Source organism: Vigna unguiculata, chromosome 7 (genome assembly GCF_037176805.1).
Source record: "Vigna unguiculata cultivar grain cowpea cultivar isolate G323 ecotype 2 chromosome 7, ASM3717680v1, whole genome shotgun sequence".
Classification (NCBI taxonomy): domain Eukaryota; kingdom Viridiplantae; phylum Streptophyta; class Magnoliopsida; order Fabales; family Fabaceae; genus Vigna; species Vigna unguiculata.
Genome location: NC_140798.1, coordinates 25,031,205 through 25,048,964, shown reverse-complemented (window position 1 = coordinate 25,048,964; position 17,760 = coordinate 25,031,205). Strand labels below are relative to the sequence as shown.

The following is a 17,760-nucleotide window of genomic DNA, read 5'->3' as shown; positions in this document are numbered from 1 at the left end:
GGTCAGGGGATATTAAATTAGAGCAATATTACTTTTGAATATTCGATAATTTTAGATACAAAATATTTATTTTTATTAATAATTAGATATTATAATTGTATTTATCGATATATTCAAATATTAAACTACTACCACAAGATAATAAAAGAATTCATATTTTAGTATGCTTTTAAAATTATTATACTAATTTTAATTTACATAAATGAAATATTAAATAATTTTATATATGTAACATTCGATTTAATATTATAAAATTACTAATAACATTATAAAATCAACATATAAAGAGTAGATAGATATGGTGTATAACGTATTAATATAACGTATTAATATAGTTATTCAAATTGGAACAAAATTTAACTTTTATATAAATGTTATACAAATATTTTTATTAAATTTAATTTTTTTATTTAAATTGATATTTTTATTATATATTTTCAACAAAACTAAGTTTATTTAAATTTGTTTCACATTCAATTTTATTTAAAATTATTTTCAAATTTTAAATTTATTTGCTTTTTATTGTTACATAAACTAGTTAATTTTTCGTAAATTATATAATTGTTATTTTTACACCAACTAAAACATTTGTATAGAAATTATTTAATTTTACACATTTTAAAACTATGCAATTATTTAAAATATAAATTCAAATAAAAACAATATTAAAGTATGATGTAATAAAATATCAATATAATTTATGATTTTTTTTGTTATTAGCATTATTTTTTATTAACAACTTTAAAACAATTTTAAATAAAGTTTAATGTAAAATATAAATTAAAATAAACTTAATCTTGTTAAAAATATTTACTTGAAATATCAATTTTGATAAAAATATTTGTGCACATTTGTATAGAAATTAAATTTGGTTTCAATTTGGAGAATGACAAAATTGCACAATTTTTTTCAAAAATTGGGACTAAATTGAGACAAAAATTAAAATACTATACCAAATTGAGAATAGGAAAATGACATCTGGCATAATTGTGACATGTGACATTATCACTGCCACGTGACATAATGTCAGCTTGACATATGGCAAATTTTTAAATTTTTTTAAAAATTTAAAAAAAAAATAAAAATAAATAAAAAATAAAAAAATTCCGGAACTGACACGTGACACCCCATTTAATGTCGTTACTACACCACTAACGGAAAGGACTTGAATGCATCAAATTTCCCAAAATTGGGACCAAATTGAGATAAAAAAAAATTGAGGGACCAAATTGATATTTTGCTACGAAAATGAGGACCAAAAATATAATTTAACCTATATTAAAATATAAAAATTAAAAATTAAGTTCAATAGTATATTTTGTCTTATTATTTTAAATTGAGTTTAATATCATCACATTGTTTTAAGCAAAAGTCACATTTGCTACAATGATTTTCAAATTATTTTAAGAATATGTTACATCAAAAGCCAACTTGCTAAAATGTTTTCAAAATACTTTTACATCATTATAGCTACTGGCCAATCTTCAAGTACTCATTATTCTTTATGTTTTTTTTTCTTATGAAAATGTATCCCCTTCGTAAAAGAGTTTTGCTACGTCAATAAGTTGCCTCATTCAACCTAAATCGTGTATTAAGATTGTCAAACAAAATTGTTAACTTTAAAGTAATGCAAGAAGAAATCATTACTTTATGAATGAGCAAGAGGAGGGTTCTTATTCTTACAACTCTACCTCTTCCTAAATATACAATTGAATGTTATTGGACATATAACATTAAATATCATAATGATAGCATTATTGAAGTTATAAAATAAACTCAAGTGACCAAAAGGACTACACTGAACGACCAAATAATTTAGATATTTTTTTCTTACCTTATTAAGATCATCTCAATTTTTCTTTTACTTGCTATTGGTATTGGTGTTATGCATGATTGGCATATGAAATAATATATTTTTCCATGGTGATGTAGATTTATCGTTTATAATGTTCATTATGGGGTGACATACAAATTACTATTAGTGTGTATATATATATATATATATATATATATATATATATATATATATATATATATATATATATATATATATATATATATATCTTTTTTACTTTTTAAAATTTTTATGATTACAATTAACCATTGATTACATATTACTTACCAAGAATTTCATTTCTTCTTTCATTCTCTCATTGTTCGATTAATGTATGTTGATAGAGGACTATCCCTAGATTCCATACAAGAAGAACTTGAAGATGAACCTTTACAATTCAAAGGACCTATGACAAGGGCAAGGAGCAAGAGATTGGAAAATCACATCTATTCAAGACTCTTGGTACTACAAGCAACTGCAAGTGGAAATTCAAAGGATATGAAGATCATGGCTTGGAGCACTCTTGAAGGATAGTTATTAGTAAATTAATTTATATTTTTAAACTTTGGGTTTTCTTTTAGAAAATAAGTTATGCTTTTGGGCTTTGGGTTTTCTTTTATAAATTAGTTTATGTTTTGGTTTGGGCCTTCTTGTAGGGTTCTTAGGTTTTCTTAAACTCATGTGCCTATATATAGAGGTACCAAAAACTATTGTAGACACTTTTAGTCATATATTGAATTTGATTTCATTAAAGAGAGGGTTCTCTTTGTTCTTGGCTTAGGCCTCTGGTTCTTATCAAAGATTAACATCTTTGTGGCGAATCTTCATTTGACTTATCAATCTGCTAGATTGTGGCGTCCTCCATCTCTGTCTTATTCCGCGTTCTTCTCTGATTTATTCGTGTCGTGCCTCTTGAGGGTTCAAATTCAGAAACGATCATACTCTTTCCTGGATAGGATCGTATCATCTGGTATCTAAAGCAAGGTTCTGGTTTGAATTTCCTCTTCTATGTTATTTTTCTGTCATATGAAACAAAAAAAAATTACAATTTTTAATGTCTGCTTGTTCTGTGTTTTGTTTTAAATTTTGTTTGTTTCCTTTATAAGGAGTAAAACCCCTAAGGTTGTTTTCAATTTGGTTGAATTTTTTTTTTATTTGGCGTATTTTTTTTCTATATTGTTCTCTATTTACATTGTGTATTTCTACATTTGCTTCGTGGAAATTATTTGTTATTGGTTTGGGATTTGCAAGTGCCCTTACTTTGATTTACATGAGTATGAGGGTTTGAAGGATCAATTGTTTAATTTGTTTTTGTGTTGAACTGAAATATATATATATATATATATATATATATATATATATATAAATACAAAAAAAAATATTGTGGATCAAGTCAAAAGGAAACAAATATATATTGGAAAAAAAAGTAGAAAAAGAAGGATCCAACAAAAAAAGGGGAGAGTTCAACACAACTTTTATTGCAATTTTATTTCTGGTTTATTGATATTTACTTGCAATCAGTCTTTCTCTTAGAGTCTCCGTGTTGTCTCATTTAAATCTCTTTGGTAGTCCTATTATTTTCTAATTTTAATTTTCTTGTTTTGTGTCTTTACAATTCCTTGAAGTTTTGTCTAGTGTTTTGAACCTTCTTTGTCCTCTTAAGTCAAGATTTAGATCTCGCAACTTTCTTCACATTGTTGTTTACTCTTTCCTTAAGCTACTAGAGTTCTTTGCCAAGCACTAAAGGGAATTTGAGTGGTAAAAGGCAAGAGAGTACATTCAAGAAAAAGCCTATATGTGTGATACACGAGTGGAAAATTGAGTGAAACACTTAGTAGAGTGGTGAGGTCAAAAAAAAATTATTATTGCTAACATTTTCTTGCAGGACATGACTTCTTCCCAGAATAGTGATCCTGTCTCACCTAAGACTGCGACACTCATGGTTGCACTTGATAAGCTCACATTACAAATGAATCAAATGCAACAACACAATCAACAACAGTTCGAAAGGCTCAAAAAGTCTAATGAAGATGTGAGTGTGAGATTAGAGGGGGTGGAGAGAAGAAGAAGGAGACATGATGATTCAGACCATTCTTCTCATAATGATGAAGTAGAACATGTTGTTAGGCCACGGAGAGGCCAAAGACGACAGGTATTTGGGAACCACATGCATAAGAGGGATAATGATGAGGAGGAGCATGGTTTTAGGCCAAGGCAAGGCCAAAGACGAGAGGAGTTCGGAAACCACACACCTCGAAGAGATAAGATGTGGAGGAATATTATAATTCCTAAATTTAATGGAGCTAATGACCTGGAAGCCTACCTGGCATGGGAAATGAAGCTTGACCAAATCTTCAACTCTTACGATTATGAAGATGATGATAAGGTGCTTATGGCCATAGAGTTTGAAGGCTATGCTATGAATTGGTGGAATCAAATCACCGTGGACATAGCTAGAAGAAGGCGGTTGCCAATTTCTACATGGGAGCAATTAAAGGTAGTTATGAAGGAAAGATTTGTGCCTCCTTATTATAAAAAAGAGATCTTCAACAAATTACAAAGACTTACACAGGGAAATAAGAGTGTTGAAGAGTATGTTCAAGAGATGGAGGTCACCTTGATGAAAGCTGAAGTGGAAGAAACACATATGGCTACAATGGCTAGATTCTTGAATGGATTAAATAGAGAGATTCAAGATGTGGTGAAAATGCACCATTATGAAACCTTGGAGGATCTTATTCACCAAGCCACCAGAGTGGAACAACAACTCAAGAGAAGAAGTGCCTATAGGAAGTCCTCCACCTCATGGAGAGATAAGGAGAAATATAAGAAGGAGGGAGCTACTTCTACCATTCCTAAATCTAAGGAGAAGGAGTCCTCAAATGGTAAAGTAACTTCTCAAGCTAGTAATGATGATTCTTCACGTTCTAGTGCAATAAAATGTTTTAAATGTTTGGGTAGAGGACATATCGCAGCTGAATGTCCCAACAGAAGAACTATGATGTTGTTGGCGAATGGTGAGTACATTAGTGAGCATTCCGTGGGTGAATCATCTGAATCATCTAGTAGTGATGAGGAGGAAAAGGAGTGTGAAGTCCCCCCTTTGGAAGGAGATCTCTTGATGGTTAGACGGTTATTGGGGAGTATGAATAAGGAGGAAGATGAGACCTAGAGAAGAAATATTTTTCATTCTCGATGTATGGTTATGGGAAAGGTGTGTTCCCTCATCATTGATGGATGGAGTTGTACAAATGTAGCAAGTAAACGGCTCGTGGAGAAGCTTGGTTTGGTGACATCTATACACCCTAGTCCTTATGCTTTGCAATGGTTGAGTGAGGATGGAGAATTGGTTGTAGATAAGCAGGTGAACATTACTTTTTCTATCGGTAAATATGTTGATGAGGTAGTATGTGATGTGGTACCTATGGAGGCAAGTCACTTACTGTTGGGGTGGCCTTGGCAATATGATAGAAAGGTAACCCATGATGGTCTAGCCAATAAGTATTCTTTCCTATTTAAGGGACAAAAGGTGTTACTAACACCTTTATCTCCTAGAGAGGTTTGTGAGGATCAGCTTAAGATGCGAGTGAAAAGAGAGCAAGAGCGAAAAGAAGGAAGAGAGAAAATTCCAGAAAAAGACAAAAAAAAGGAAAGAGTGATAAAAGTCTTTTCTTGCGGGAAAAAGAGCTCAATAGAGCGTTGATTTCAAAACAACCCTTATATTTGCTTATGCCTAACAATATTTGTTTATCTTCTGTACAAGCTTCTTTGTCTTTAGGTATGGAACAACTTCTCAAAGAATATAATGATGTCTTTCCTCAAGACATCCCTCATGGTTTACCTCCTCAGAGGGGTATTGAGCATAATATAGATCTCATTCCGGGTGCATCCCTTCCTAATAGGCCAGCCTATAGGAGTAATCCGGAAGAAACCAAAGAGATACAGAAACAAGTGGAGAAACTTTTGGAAAAAGGATGTGTTCGGGAAAGTTTGAGTCCCTGTGCTATGCCAGTAATTTTGGTACCTAAGAAAGATGGATCGTGGAGGATGTGTAGTGACTGTAGAGCCATCAACAATATCACTATAAGGTACCGCCATCCTATCCCTAGACTTAATGACTTGCTTGATGAAATGCACGGGGGTTTTTATTTTTCCAAAATAGATTTAAAAAGCGGTTATCATCAAATAAAGATGAGAGCTGGAGATGAATGGAAAACTGCTTTTAAAACTAAATTTGGCTTATATGAATGGATGGTTATGCCTTTTGGGTTAACCAATGCACCTAGCACTTTTATGCGGTTAATGAACCATGTGTTGAGGAATTTCATTGGTAAATTTGTGGTTGTATATTTTGATGATATTTTGATATATAGCAAAACACTTGATTCACACATAGGCCACGTAAAGGGAGTTTTAGAAGTACTGAGGCGGGAAAAACTATATGCCAATAAGGACAAATGCATTTTTTGTACACATGAAGTTGTTTTCCTGGGGTTCGTAGTTAGCTCAAAAGGGGTAAAAGTTGATGAGGAAAAAGTCAAAGCCATTAGGGACTGGCCCATCCCTAAGAATGCAAGTGAGGTACGAAGTTTTCATGGCTTGGCTAATTTCTATAGGAGGTTTGTCAAGGATTTTAGCACCATAGCATCTCCACTAAATGAACTTGTTAAGAAAGATGTGGGGTTTAAGTGGGAAAAGGAATAACAAGATACTTTTGATAATCTCAAATACAAACTCACACATGCACCTATCTTAGCTTTACCAAATTTTGACAAATCCTTTGAGATAGAGTGTGATGCTTCAAATGTGGGTATAGGCGGTGTTTTCTTGCAGGAAGGGCATCCTATAGCCTATTTCAGTGAACGATTGAAAGGGGCGGTAGGAAACTATTCCACTTATGACAAAGAGTTATATGCCCTTGTTAGAGCTTTGCATACTTGGCAACATTATTTGCTTCCTAAGGAATTTGTAATTCATAGTGATCACGAATCCCTTAAATATCTTAAGAGCCAAGGTAAACTCAATAAAAGACATGCTAAATGGGTAGACTTTATTGAACAATTTCCTTATGTTGTTAAGCATAAATCAGGTAAGGCAAATGTTGTAGCTGATGCATTATCTAGGAGGCATGCATTATTATCTATGGTTGAAACTAAAATCCTTGGTTTTGAACTGTTTAAGGAATTATATGTGGATGACCATGATTTTGGTGAAATCTATAAAAATTGTGAAAAAGGAGCTTTTAAAGATTTTTTCAAGCATGAGACATTTCTTTTCAAAGGAACAAAGTTGTGTGTGCCTAAAGGGTCAATGAGGAAATTATTTGTAAAAGAAGCTCATGAAGGGGGCTTAATGAGACATTTTGGGGTTCAAAAGACCTTAGACATATTGCATGATCATTTCTTTTGGCCTCACATGAAACATGATGTGCACTCTTTTTGTAATAAATGTATCACTTGTAAGCGTGCTAAATCTAAGTCTATGCATCATGGGATGTTTATGCCCTTACCTGTTCCTAACTCTCCTTGGACCGATATTTCTATGGATTTTGTTTTGGGTCTCCCAAGGTCCAAAGGGGGAAAAGATTCTGTTTTTGTTGTGGTTGATAGGTTCTCAAAGATGGCCCACTTCATTCCTTGCCACAAGAGCGATGATGCCAATCATGTGGCCACTTTATTTTTCAAAGAAGTGGTAAGATTACATGGCCTTCCACGGAGCATTGTCTCAAATAGGGATGTCAAATTTGTTAGCTATTTTTGGAAGGTCTTGTGAGGTAAGTTAGGTACAAAGCTTCTCTTCTCTACAACTTATCATCCTCAAACAGATGGTCAGATAGAAGTGGTTCGAAATTGAGGACAACTTCGATTCAAGAAGGAGGGAATGATAAAGGACTATCCCTAGATTCCATACAAGAAGAACTTGAAGATGAACCTTTACAATTCAAAGGACCTATGACAAGGGCAAGGAGCAAGAGATTGGAAAATCACATCTATTCAAGACTCTTGGTACTACAAGCAATTGTAAGTGGAAATTCAAAGGATATGAAGATCATGGCTTGGAGCACTCTTGAAGGATAGTTATTAGGAAATTAATTTATATTTTTAAACTTTGGGTTTTCTTTTTTGAAAATAAGTTATGCTTTTGGGCTTTGGGCTTTCTTTTATAAATTAGTTTATGTTTTGGTTTAGGCCTTCTTGTAGGGTTCTTAGGTTTTCTTAAACTCATGTGCTTATATATAGAGGTACCAAAAACTATTGTAGACACTTTTAGTCATATATTGAATTTGATTTCATTAAAGAGAGGGTTCTCTTTGTTCTTGGCTTAGGCCTCTGGTTCTTATCAAAGATTAACAATTTTGTGGAGAATCTTCATTTGACTTATCAATCTGCTAGATTGTGGCGTCCTCCATCTCTGTCTTATTCCGCGTTTTTCTCTGATTTATTCGTGTCGTGCCTCTTGAGGGTTCAAATTCAGAAACGATCATACTCTTTCTTGGATAGGATCGTATCATATTTAGATTGTTATTTTAACAACCTTGATAATATGTGTTTTAGTTATCTTTTATGAAATAAATTCAATGATCAGACTCTCTAAACACAAATTTAATCGAATTGAAGTATAATAGTGTGGAAATTTGTACTCAAGAAGATAAACAAATCAAACTCATAGAAAATAAAATAGATGTAAAGACTTACAAATTGGAGAATGATGTGTCACTTGTAAAAGAAGAAAGACTTCATGTTTCTCCAAATCAATAATCACTACCTAACTCCACATAATTAAGATAAGACTCCAAAAGAATTCTTTCTCACAGAAAGTATCAAAAATTTCTCTCAAATCGCATATATGCAAAAGTGTCTTACAAGAGAAGAAACATGACTATATATAAGAGATGTCACCTCGCAAAAGCTGACGAAAATAAGAACTAGATGACCTTCATGAGGCATGTAGATTCCTGCCCTTAAGGACTTATTCGTGGTGTATTGCGCAAGTCCCCTGGGATACAACAGGAACTTCCCGAATTTTTCGAGGATCTCAGAACTAGCAAGAAAAAAAAAATCTTTAAAGAGTAAGTAACCCAAGATAGACTAAATATAAAAGGAGAGAGAGAAGCTTAAAAAAGGAAAAGAAAAGAATGAGAGGTGTGTCTTTCAGATGAAGCACAAGATACCTATTTATAGGTAGAGAGAGGGATTGAGATTTGTAACCGCCACCAACAGTGTTGTAAATGACAAAATCGAAGCTATTACATCAATGATGGTCAAATCGAAATTGCTCCCGCAACTTTCATACGTTTGCAATAACAATTAAATCATTGTTTTTACAATAATTCCCCACATATTGAAAAAGGTATGAGATAAAAAGAATGATATAAAATCTTGGGTCCCATATAAGATGTAATGCATCAGAACTGGTATAACAAGCTATATAAACCAGCCCTAGATTGAGAAACGTAACACATAGTGTAGTTGGTATAGCAAGCTATATGAACCAAAAACACTTAGTGTGAGTTAGTGGTTTATCAACTCAATACACCACCACAATTCTTGTTGTTATCGTTGTGCTGCACTTAATAGACCAATGTGTGCCTGATATTCATGAGTGCTCTAGAGATCATGTCAAGATCTCATACAAGCGGCCCCACTCAACACTTATATAGGTGATTTCATCAAGTGTATGCTACAAATCATACACCACCCATAAGGGATATGAAAATCATTAAAACTTTGTGTAAGCTAAAATTCCTTACACCTTAGAGAATTTTAATTACCAAGTTTAACCTCTCAATAATGCAATCTTAGCACTTTCACACACATAATAGGAATGAACATAATTGATTTGGAAATCAATTTAGTGCTATCAAAACTAACAAGTGACTTGTTTTTACTTATATGATCTTTATTCATGGGATCTCCAACCACAAAGGTTGGGTTACCATCACTTGTTTGTTTCAAGTGGCTTAAATCTCATTCTCCTCGATGTTACTAAAATCATATTTCTTCCTAGGGTTTTGTCAGAGGATTCTCAAAATTCAATGTCTTGTGCTTCATCCGAAAGACACACCTTTCATATTCTTTTCTCTTCCTTCTTCAAGGTCTTTTCTCTCTCCTTTTATATTTCTTTGTGGGTTACTTACTCTTTAAAGAGTTTTTTTTCTTGCTAGTTTTGAGATCCTCAGAAAATCCAAGAAGTTCTTGTTATATCTTGGGGGACTTGCACAACACACCACGAATAAGTCCTTAAGGGTATTGAATCTACATGCCTCAGGAAGTTCATCTAGTTCGTGTTTTTTTTCAGCTTTTACAACAATCTTAAGGACTTAATCATCGCAATATGACCATGCTTGTCTGCACAATTCATTCAATAAAATTATAAACCTTCCCTTTGTTCATGAGATGGGTTTTTTCTCACCTTCATCTTTTTCTTCCTATGGCACAATGTTCCTAGTGTCTAATATCACCCAAAAGGAATGTGCATCTCGTGTATCATATCTTACCACAACAATAATAGAAAGAAACGTTTTGCTCTGTCTTCTAATTTTTTTCTCTATTTTCTTCTCGAAAAATTGAAGAATAAAGAAATTGCATAGTTTCGTTCAAGTGAGGATTTGGCCATTGATGAAAGTGCTCATAATAGCTATAAAGTCGCAAATGAAGGACGTGTGAGTCCCACACGACGAGGGTTGGCGGAGAAAAGGGAAAAGTTTGGGACATTTTCCAATTTATAACAAAATAATGACCATGTTTTTCTTACATCAACCATGTTGTTCTTAAATCAACCATTTACATAAATAACAACATATTAGATATATACAACAAAAGTTTGGGATAGTTCCCAATTCATAAGAAAAGCATTAACTCTTAAATTAAAAGCACTAAAATTAAGTGTTCAAAAAACATAGTCTAGTTAGCTTATTTCTTTTCCTTTTTGATAGTTTTCGCGGTCTTGGTGGTTGACAATTGAGCATAATCCTTGTATTAGGAAGAATCATTGTAATGCATAATATTTGGTAATAATCTCTTAGCTGGAGTTCCACATACATCATTATCTGGATCATTCTCAGTTGTTCTGCTTAAACTCATGCAAAAATATATAAATGCTTTCATCATTTTGGTACATTGATAACAATTTTCAAATAGAGACAATGTAAATTTCAAATACACTTACTATGTAATTATTAGTGTCCATTGCCAAATTACATACACCTTTCCCACACCATTTTGCAATCTATCAAGAACACCAACATTTACAATAACATTGTATTAAATCATAGTCCACTTAAGTCACAAATTCTAAAATTAGTCATTATATGTAAATAAATAAACTTTAAGTTGAAAATAAACTTACCATGCCATTGGAACTGTCAACTCCTAAATCAATTGTGACTTTATCACTACACTCAACAATCTATTAAGAATACAATGATATAAAATAAGATAACAAAAATTTGAAAATTGATTTCAACATAAAAGTTAAATTACTTGTATTGGTTATATAAGACTTTTAACGTGTTTCACTACTTCTAGAACATTTGACACTTTAATTACTGATGCACATCTAGTCATTGGTTGGGTCCTGAACTACAATATGTATGACATAGTTAATAACTAAGATATGAATATACTAACTTGAAAATAAGCATCACATTATCCTGATCATAGTAAGTGCATTTGAAAGAATATGTTTCATAAGTTCTTTTGTTGCAATGGTTGCAAAGCAAATAGTACAAACTTACATTATCCCAATTAAACTTAACTGTGGTTGAAACAATTACACATATCATTTCCTATATCCAACAACAATAGTCAATGTCAAACAATTCATATAAGTTGAAATCTATCACAAAAAAATACAACAACTTTAAACACACCTATTTTATTGTTGGAATATCGGACAAACTTTTTGCAACACATTTATACCCGAACCAATCTATATCACTACATTGGGATAACTGCTTCAGTTGACTCCTAGCCTGACTCATAATCAATTCCTCAGTAGAAATTATGTAGTTAAAGTAATCATCCAAATTCTTTTAGACCGCTATTATTATATGAAGCATATATAATTATATATAAAGTATATGGTTGGAACTGAATAACTTACTGATTTAAAACTTTCTTTAAATTGGATAAGTTCATCTATATCATAATTCATGATTAATTTGGAACCATTCCACAAATTAGATACTAAAACTGACCATTCTCCTACTCAAAACACCATTAATTAGGAACATAATAAACAACTCAGCGTAATGAGAAAATTATATTGAACTACCTATGATTAGTTTGACCTTGGCTTGAGTAAGAATAAGCACAAGCTTCTTCAAATTCGATTTCTCATTACACATCTCTAGAAACTTCTTGCAATAATCATCTATAATGTACACGAAACTACACCATCGCTGCATATCCATAAGTTTTTAAAAGTTAAATCTATGAAATTCGCAAAAAAATAATACAATTATTTTATATTACCTAGGGTCCATCAAATTAAACACAATATTCTTTGACTGCGGCTTGCTTTAACGTTGTCCACAACACCAATCAAATCTTAATTTCATGACATAAAAGACATAACTTTATTAAACAATGGTGTTATTCCCTACTTTTAAAATTTTCATTTTAATTTTAAACCAACTCTAACTCTAAATTAAAAATATTGAATAAAAGTGTATATAACATTTATATAAAGATTAAATTTTGTCTCATTTAGAGAGGGACAAAATTACTCAATTTAAAAAAAAAAAAAACTAGGATCAAATTGAACAAAACTAATGAATATTCGAACCAAATTGAATATAAAAAAACGACTGAGACACATGACATGATATTGGCTTGACACATGGACATTTTTTTAATTAAAAGAAATTAAAAAGAGAAACCACAAAATTACACTTCACAATCACGGTTCACAATCTGTTAATTATCTTAACGACTTTAGCAAAATGAACCAAATTAAATAAAATTGATGAATATTAAAACCAAATTGAACAAAACAAAAATATTAGAATCAAATTGAAAAAAGGCTAAATCAACATTTAAACCTTAATAAAAATAATAATTAGTTATTTAAACTCAATTAATAATTAATATAATCATGTTTGCTATATAAAATTATTAAATGTATTTATTAAAAAATAAATTAATAGTAATATCTAATCAATCTTAAAAAAATATTAAATACTTTAAATTTGTAAAATGAAAAAAAGTTATTTAAAATTAATTAAATACTAATTAACATTAATTTTTCGTTTTAGTATACACATAATAATTACTAAATATTAAACACATATTTAATTATTTTCACCACTAACAAAATTTAAATAAATTAGATTTTTAAACTATAACTTTCTTTTTCATATTATACTAAAACTTAAACTTAAATATATACTATGTTATACTATATACTATTTACCTAAATAATAAATAGCTGTACATTAAATATTCGCTTAAATCCCACATTTTGATTTTAAAAATTATAGATTTAATTGAAAAATTTGAAAAATCAAATTACAATGAAATATTAAGAATCATATAATATAATTATAATATAAAATATTATAAGTGTTGAAAAGTTTTTAAATTATAAAAATATGAAAAATATAAAAAGTATATCAGATAAAAAAAGATATGTTAAAAAAAAAATAACTTGTTATTTTATTTATATTATATATATATATATAACAAAATATAAAATTAAATAATTTTACGAGATTTTTTCTTAAAATAAAATTATAAAATTATTAATTTAATAATTTTATCTTTTCAAATATAAATTTAGACGGAATCCATACTCAAACAAGAGATGACACTTAAATGATCGTTTAGTGTACATACTATTTACCTAAATAATAAATAGCTATGCAATAATTCCTTAAGTAACAAATCTCCACCGTCACTGCAAGTGCCTCAGTTGCATCCACAATTGATTTAATTGCCGCGTCTTTCTGAATATTTACACTACATCGTTTCTAACTCTCTCACCAGTATCTGATGTGGCGTAACATGATTGGTTAATCATCCAAGTTTAGAAGAAATGGAACTGAAAACGAAAACAGCCTCGCAGAGTGAACCCTAAGACCAAAATTGGGTATTTAGGGTTTCTTTTTGTCTTCGTTTCTTACATTCCTCAGTAGTTCTCTCGAACATGGAATCCGAAGGTAATAACCCAATATTTCCACCAGCCTCCGATTGAATTGTTTTTGTTTTTGGATTATTAAACCTATAACGGAATGCCCTGTTTTAGGGCAAAAGGGTACGGTGAACCCGTCCGCAATGTTAGCTTCTCTTCTTAGTAGGAGAGCCAAGCTTCACGAGGAGCTTCGAAACATTGAGAAGCAGGTAATTTTTTTAACGTTGCTATCTGGGTTCCTTTGGTTGTTTCGAACGGAGTAAAACTGTCTCTTTCTTTATACGGCTACAATTTATTAAATTTTTTGTACCTATAAATTTGTGATATTTGTTATAAATTGTTTAATCTTTCACTTATAAAAAGTGTGTTTTTTTTTGTTGGGTTGGTCAATTGATTCCGTGTGCAATAATTGGATAACGTGTAATTTAACCTAAAATTGGCACGGCATGTGCTCCATTATATAATGTTCATGTATAACCTCGTGACTGGTACTTGACAATTTATACTCTTTAATCCTCATGGTTTTAAATTCTATGGAATTGAGGTTTCTTGTTGAATTGGGTATGTAGTGACGGACTTCTGGTTGAATGTGTATGCCCAAACCCCACTCCCCTGCTTAAGTTCATCAAATTGACATAAAAAAGTGAAGTTAAGCTTCTGAAGAGAACATTCCGTGGGCTTTGTAGGAAGCAGTTGTTGACATTTTCTTCACACACAGGTTTATGACATGGAGACAAGTTATTTACAGGACCCTGGACAGTGTGGGAATGTATTAAAAGGATTTGAAGGTTTCTTATCGTCATCGAAGAACACTGCACTGTATGGATTTCTTCTCACTTTCTCTCGTTCTTTCTTTTTTCTAGACTGTAATGATTTTCTTCCCTATCTCGAGTTTTCATAATCAAACAGCCTTTTCTTTCCGTGCTTGTAGTTTCTGGATTTTATTAATGCTGAAAAGAAATGACATCCATATTTTCTGCCAGAATCTGTGATTTTCATAAACCTACGGAAAATAATAAGAAGTGTGAGGCTGTGCTTTTCAAGTGTGGTGATCTGTTAGATGCTTGATCACTGCCATATTTATTTGGCCTTAATATAGGTGTTCTGTAATCTCGATTCATTGATGGTTGGGGAAAACTAACTCATAGTTTTGGTAACTTGTATTGATTCCTGATATCCACATCAATTGATACATTTCTGGGACATGTCTAGATTCATTCGTAATCAAAATTGACCAATTTCTTTTACACTGAAATAGAATTGTTCAAAATCTTGAGAAGCAGGGATACTTCATGAAGTGTGTCTTTTTATTCTTTATTATTTTCTTATGATTAATTTACGTGTGTTTTTATGTATGGAAGTCTCTGAGATGACTTAATTTTTGTTCATGCAGGTTTTCATTTATTTTAATTGATATATAAATTTTATCCTAGTTTGGCACCATGTTGATGTTTGCATAACATTATTGAATCAAATTTCTTCATTGCAGCTTGAAAAGGTCTAGAAAGTTTCAGCCTGAAGATAGACTCTTTTCATTATCTTCAGTAACCTCACCAGCGGTATGCTTCTGATGTTAAGTGATAAGCTTTCAACCAGGAATGTAAAAAAGAACATGCACTAACAAATGCTTTATACTTTTTCTAAGTAGGAATAGGAGTTATATATCTTTGTGCATTTCATCTGTTAAGTTTTTACATCCTTCTTAAAAAAATGGTCATAACATTGTACTTTTGTTTGATAATGAAAGCATTATCGTGCCAACTTCTGGGAAGAGAAGAGTGATTAGGACATGTTGGAAGAGTTTGCTTCTTGCAATTTGGGCTAAAGTGCATCCATGATTCTGCGCTAACATGATTTAATCCACAGCCAAAAGAATTGGCAAAGCAGAGCTCAGTTAGGAAGTTTGGGAAACTGATCTGATGATACCCTTTTGATCAGAAAACATTTCTGAGACCTACTTCTATTGAAATATAAAACTATTATTGAATTAGAGATTCATATTAGACTCTCATATACATGACTACGTTTTTGTTTTATATAGTTAGCACGTGGAATCAAATGTTATATTTGTGCTTAGGTCAGGTCCTGTCCTGTCATTTGATTTCAATTCCGAGGCATCTTACTTGTTAACAAATCTAAATATTACATAATTTGAAATCTTCAAACTCGACTATCAAAATCTAAACATTGATTAAGAAATAATAACATCTTTTCTGGCGAATAGGATGCATCAAAGTTTGAAGTTGGTGAACATAGAATTCTAAGCTATCCAACTCTGGATTCTTTTACTGGGCCTGATCCTTCCATCTGTTGACACCCTATCCATAAGATGAATGACCCTTTTATGTTTTCTTTCTCCCAATTTTAATTTTTGATGTCCATTTATTCAGTACCAGCATCTTTTCACAAGGTTATTTCTGACTTGACATGCATTTTATCTACTTTACTATAGGCAGAAGAGCTTGCCGCTGGGCGAGATGGTGAGTTTATATGGGCTAGGGTTTCAATTTCTTTCTTGGCTTGAAATTCGTTTATTTATTGTGTTCATTTTTATCTCAGATGGTAGATCAGACTATGGTCCTGGTCGTTCAAAAGGTGGAGGAATTTATGCTAATGGACAGTAAGCTTTCAACTATTGTATCTTAATTGTCTAGCTAATAAATAGCTTACTTTACAGAAACTTTCCATAAATCATTTCAAATATGTAAAGAATTCATGCTGTATGAACTAAAATGTCTGCATGTGTATAGGGGAAAACCAAAGAAAGGTAGAGGTGGGTCAAGAGATGCAAAGAGAGCAAGGGCTTCTAGTGAACATGATTTTGATTATGAAGATGATCCTGACCTGACCTTGTGATTGGAAGTTCTGCTTCCGTACCGAATAGATTGGCACTTGTTGCTTTCCAGTTCCTCTCATTGAATGTATATATTCATCTAGTCCTAATACTTGTGAATTTTGCACATTTGGGTGAACAAATGCCACATGCTCTCAGCCTTAGTGGAAGGCATGGGTGACCTGCTGTGTTGCAATTCAGCGAGGATACAGCAAAATTTTTCTTTGCACAAGTTTTTACTGGCTAGTGAAGATTTGTTAGCGTTGTAGTAATGCTGTACAGAACAAGAAAATAAAGTTAACTAATTTGAATTCTGTTGCCTGTAAATTGATTCTTTCTACTGTCTTTTGAGGTTTTGGCACGCTATGACGGCATAGTGGAGTGGCCATTTGAACATTGTATCTTTGCAGTTTAATGTTGCCGCTGCAACAGTGGCATTGATTGCAGCTGGAGATATATGAATTTGCGCATGTGAACATTTGAAAACTTTCAACTAATCGAGATATATGTATTCATTTTTATTATAGGATACATTACCTTCGTTTTTCATTTTCATATTAAGAGAGAGTATTTGTTGAGATCCAATCGAGATCCAATTTTTTTTTTTTTTCGCAATTTTTCATTGTCTTATCATGGCCTCGAAGTTCAATTGAAGGTTTTTTTTTGTTTATAAGTATCTTCCTCAGACAATTAAGTCGGATATGGATGGTCTTTGACTTGAATTGCCCGGAAATAATTTCATGTTAGTTGATACACATTTTTTTTATCAGGATTTAAATAGTTTTTTCCCTTGTGAATTTTCCTTATTCTTAATAAAAATATTTCCATTTTGATTCTGTATATGAACGTTAATTTGTTTTGGTCCTTGCTGTTTTTTGATATCCATTAGGTAGAAGTGTAATAAATTTATACGCTATTGGTTCTTGACAATTTTTTCCATGTTATTTCCCACTGATACATA

At 31.7% G+C, this 17,760-nt stretch overlaps 1 protein-coding gene across 3 annotated transcripts; it reads left to right on the top strand.

Moving 5' to 3' along the window:
- Window positions 1-13,747: 13,747 nt before the first annotated feature.
- LOC114192593 (histone acetyltransferase subunit NuA4-domain protein) lies at window positions 13,748-17,330 on the top strand. Of its 3 annotated transcripts, none has more exons than XM_028082365.2 (7): window positions 13,749-13,994; window positions 14,081-14,175; window positions 14,685-14,785; window positions 15,456-15,525; window positions 16,419-16,446; window positions 16,526-16,586; window positions 16,717-17,330. In XM_028082365.2, the coding sequence occupies exons 1-7, from the start codon at window positions 13,982-13,984 to the stop codon at window positions 16,820-16,822; spliced, it is 474 nt and encodes a 157-aa protein (XP_027938166.1). In that variant the 5' UTR covers window positions 13,749-13,981; the 3' UTR covers window positions 16,823-17,330. The 3 variants fall into 3 exon arrangements, with proteins under 3 accessions (XP_085531607.1, XP_027938166.1, XP_027938167.1); XM_028082366.2 differs by having other exon boundaries at window positions 13,776-13,994; window positions 14,089-14,175; XM_085675481.1 differs by lacking the exon at window positions 16,419-16,446 and having other exon boundaries at window positions 13,748-13,994.
- Window positions 17,331-17,760: the final 430 nt, after the last annotated feature.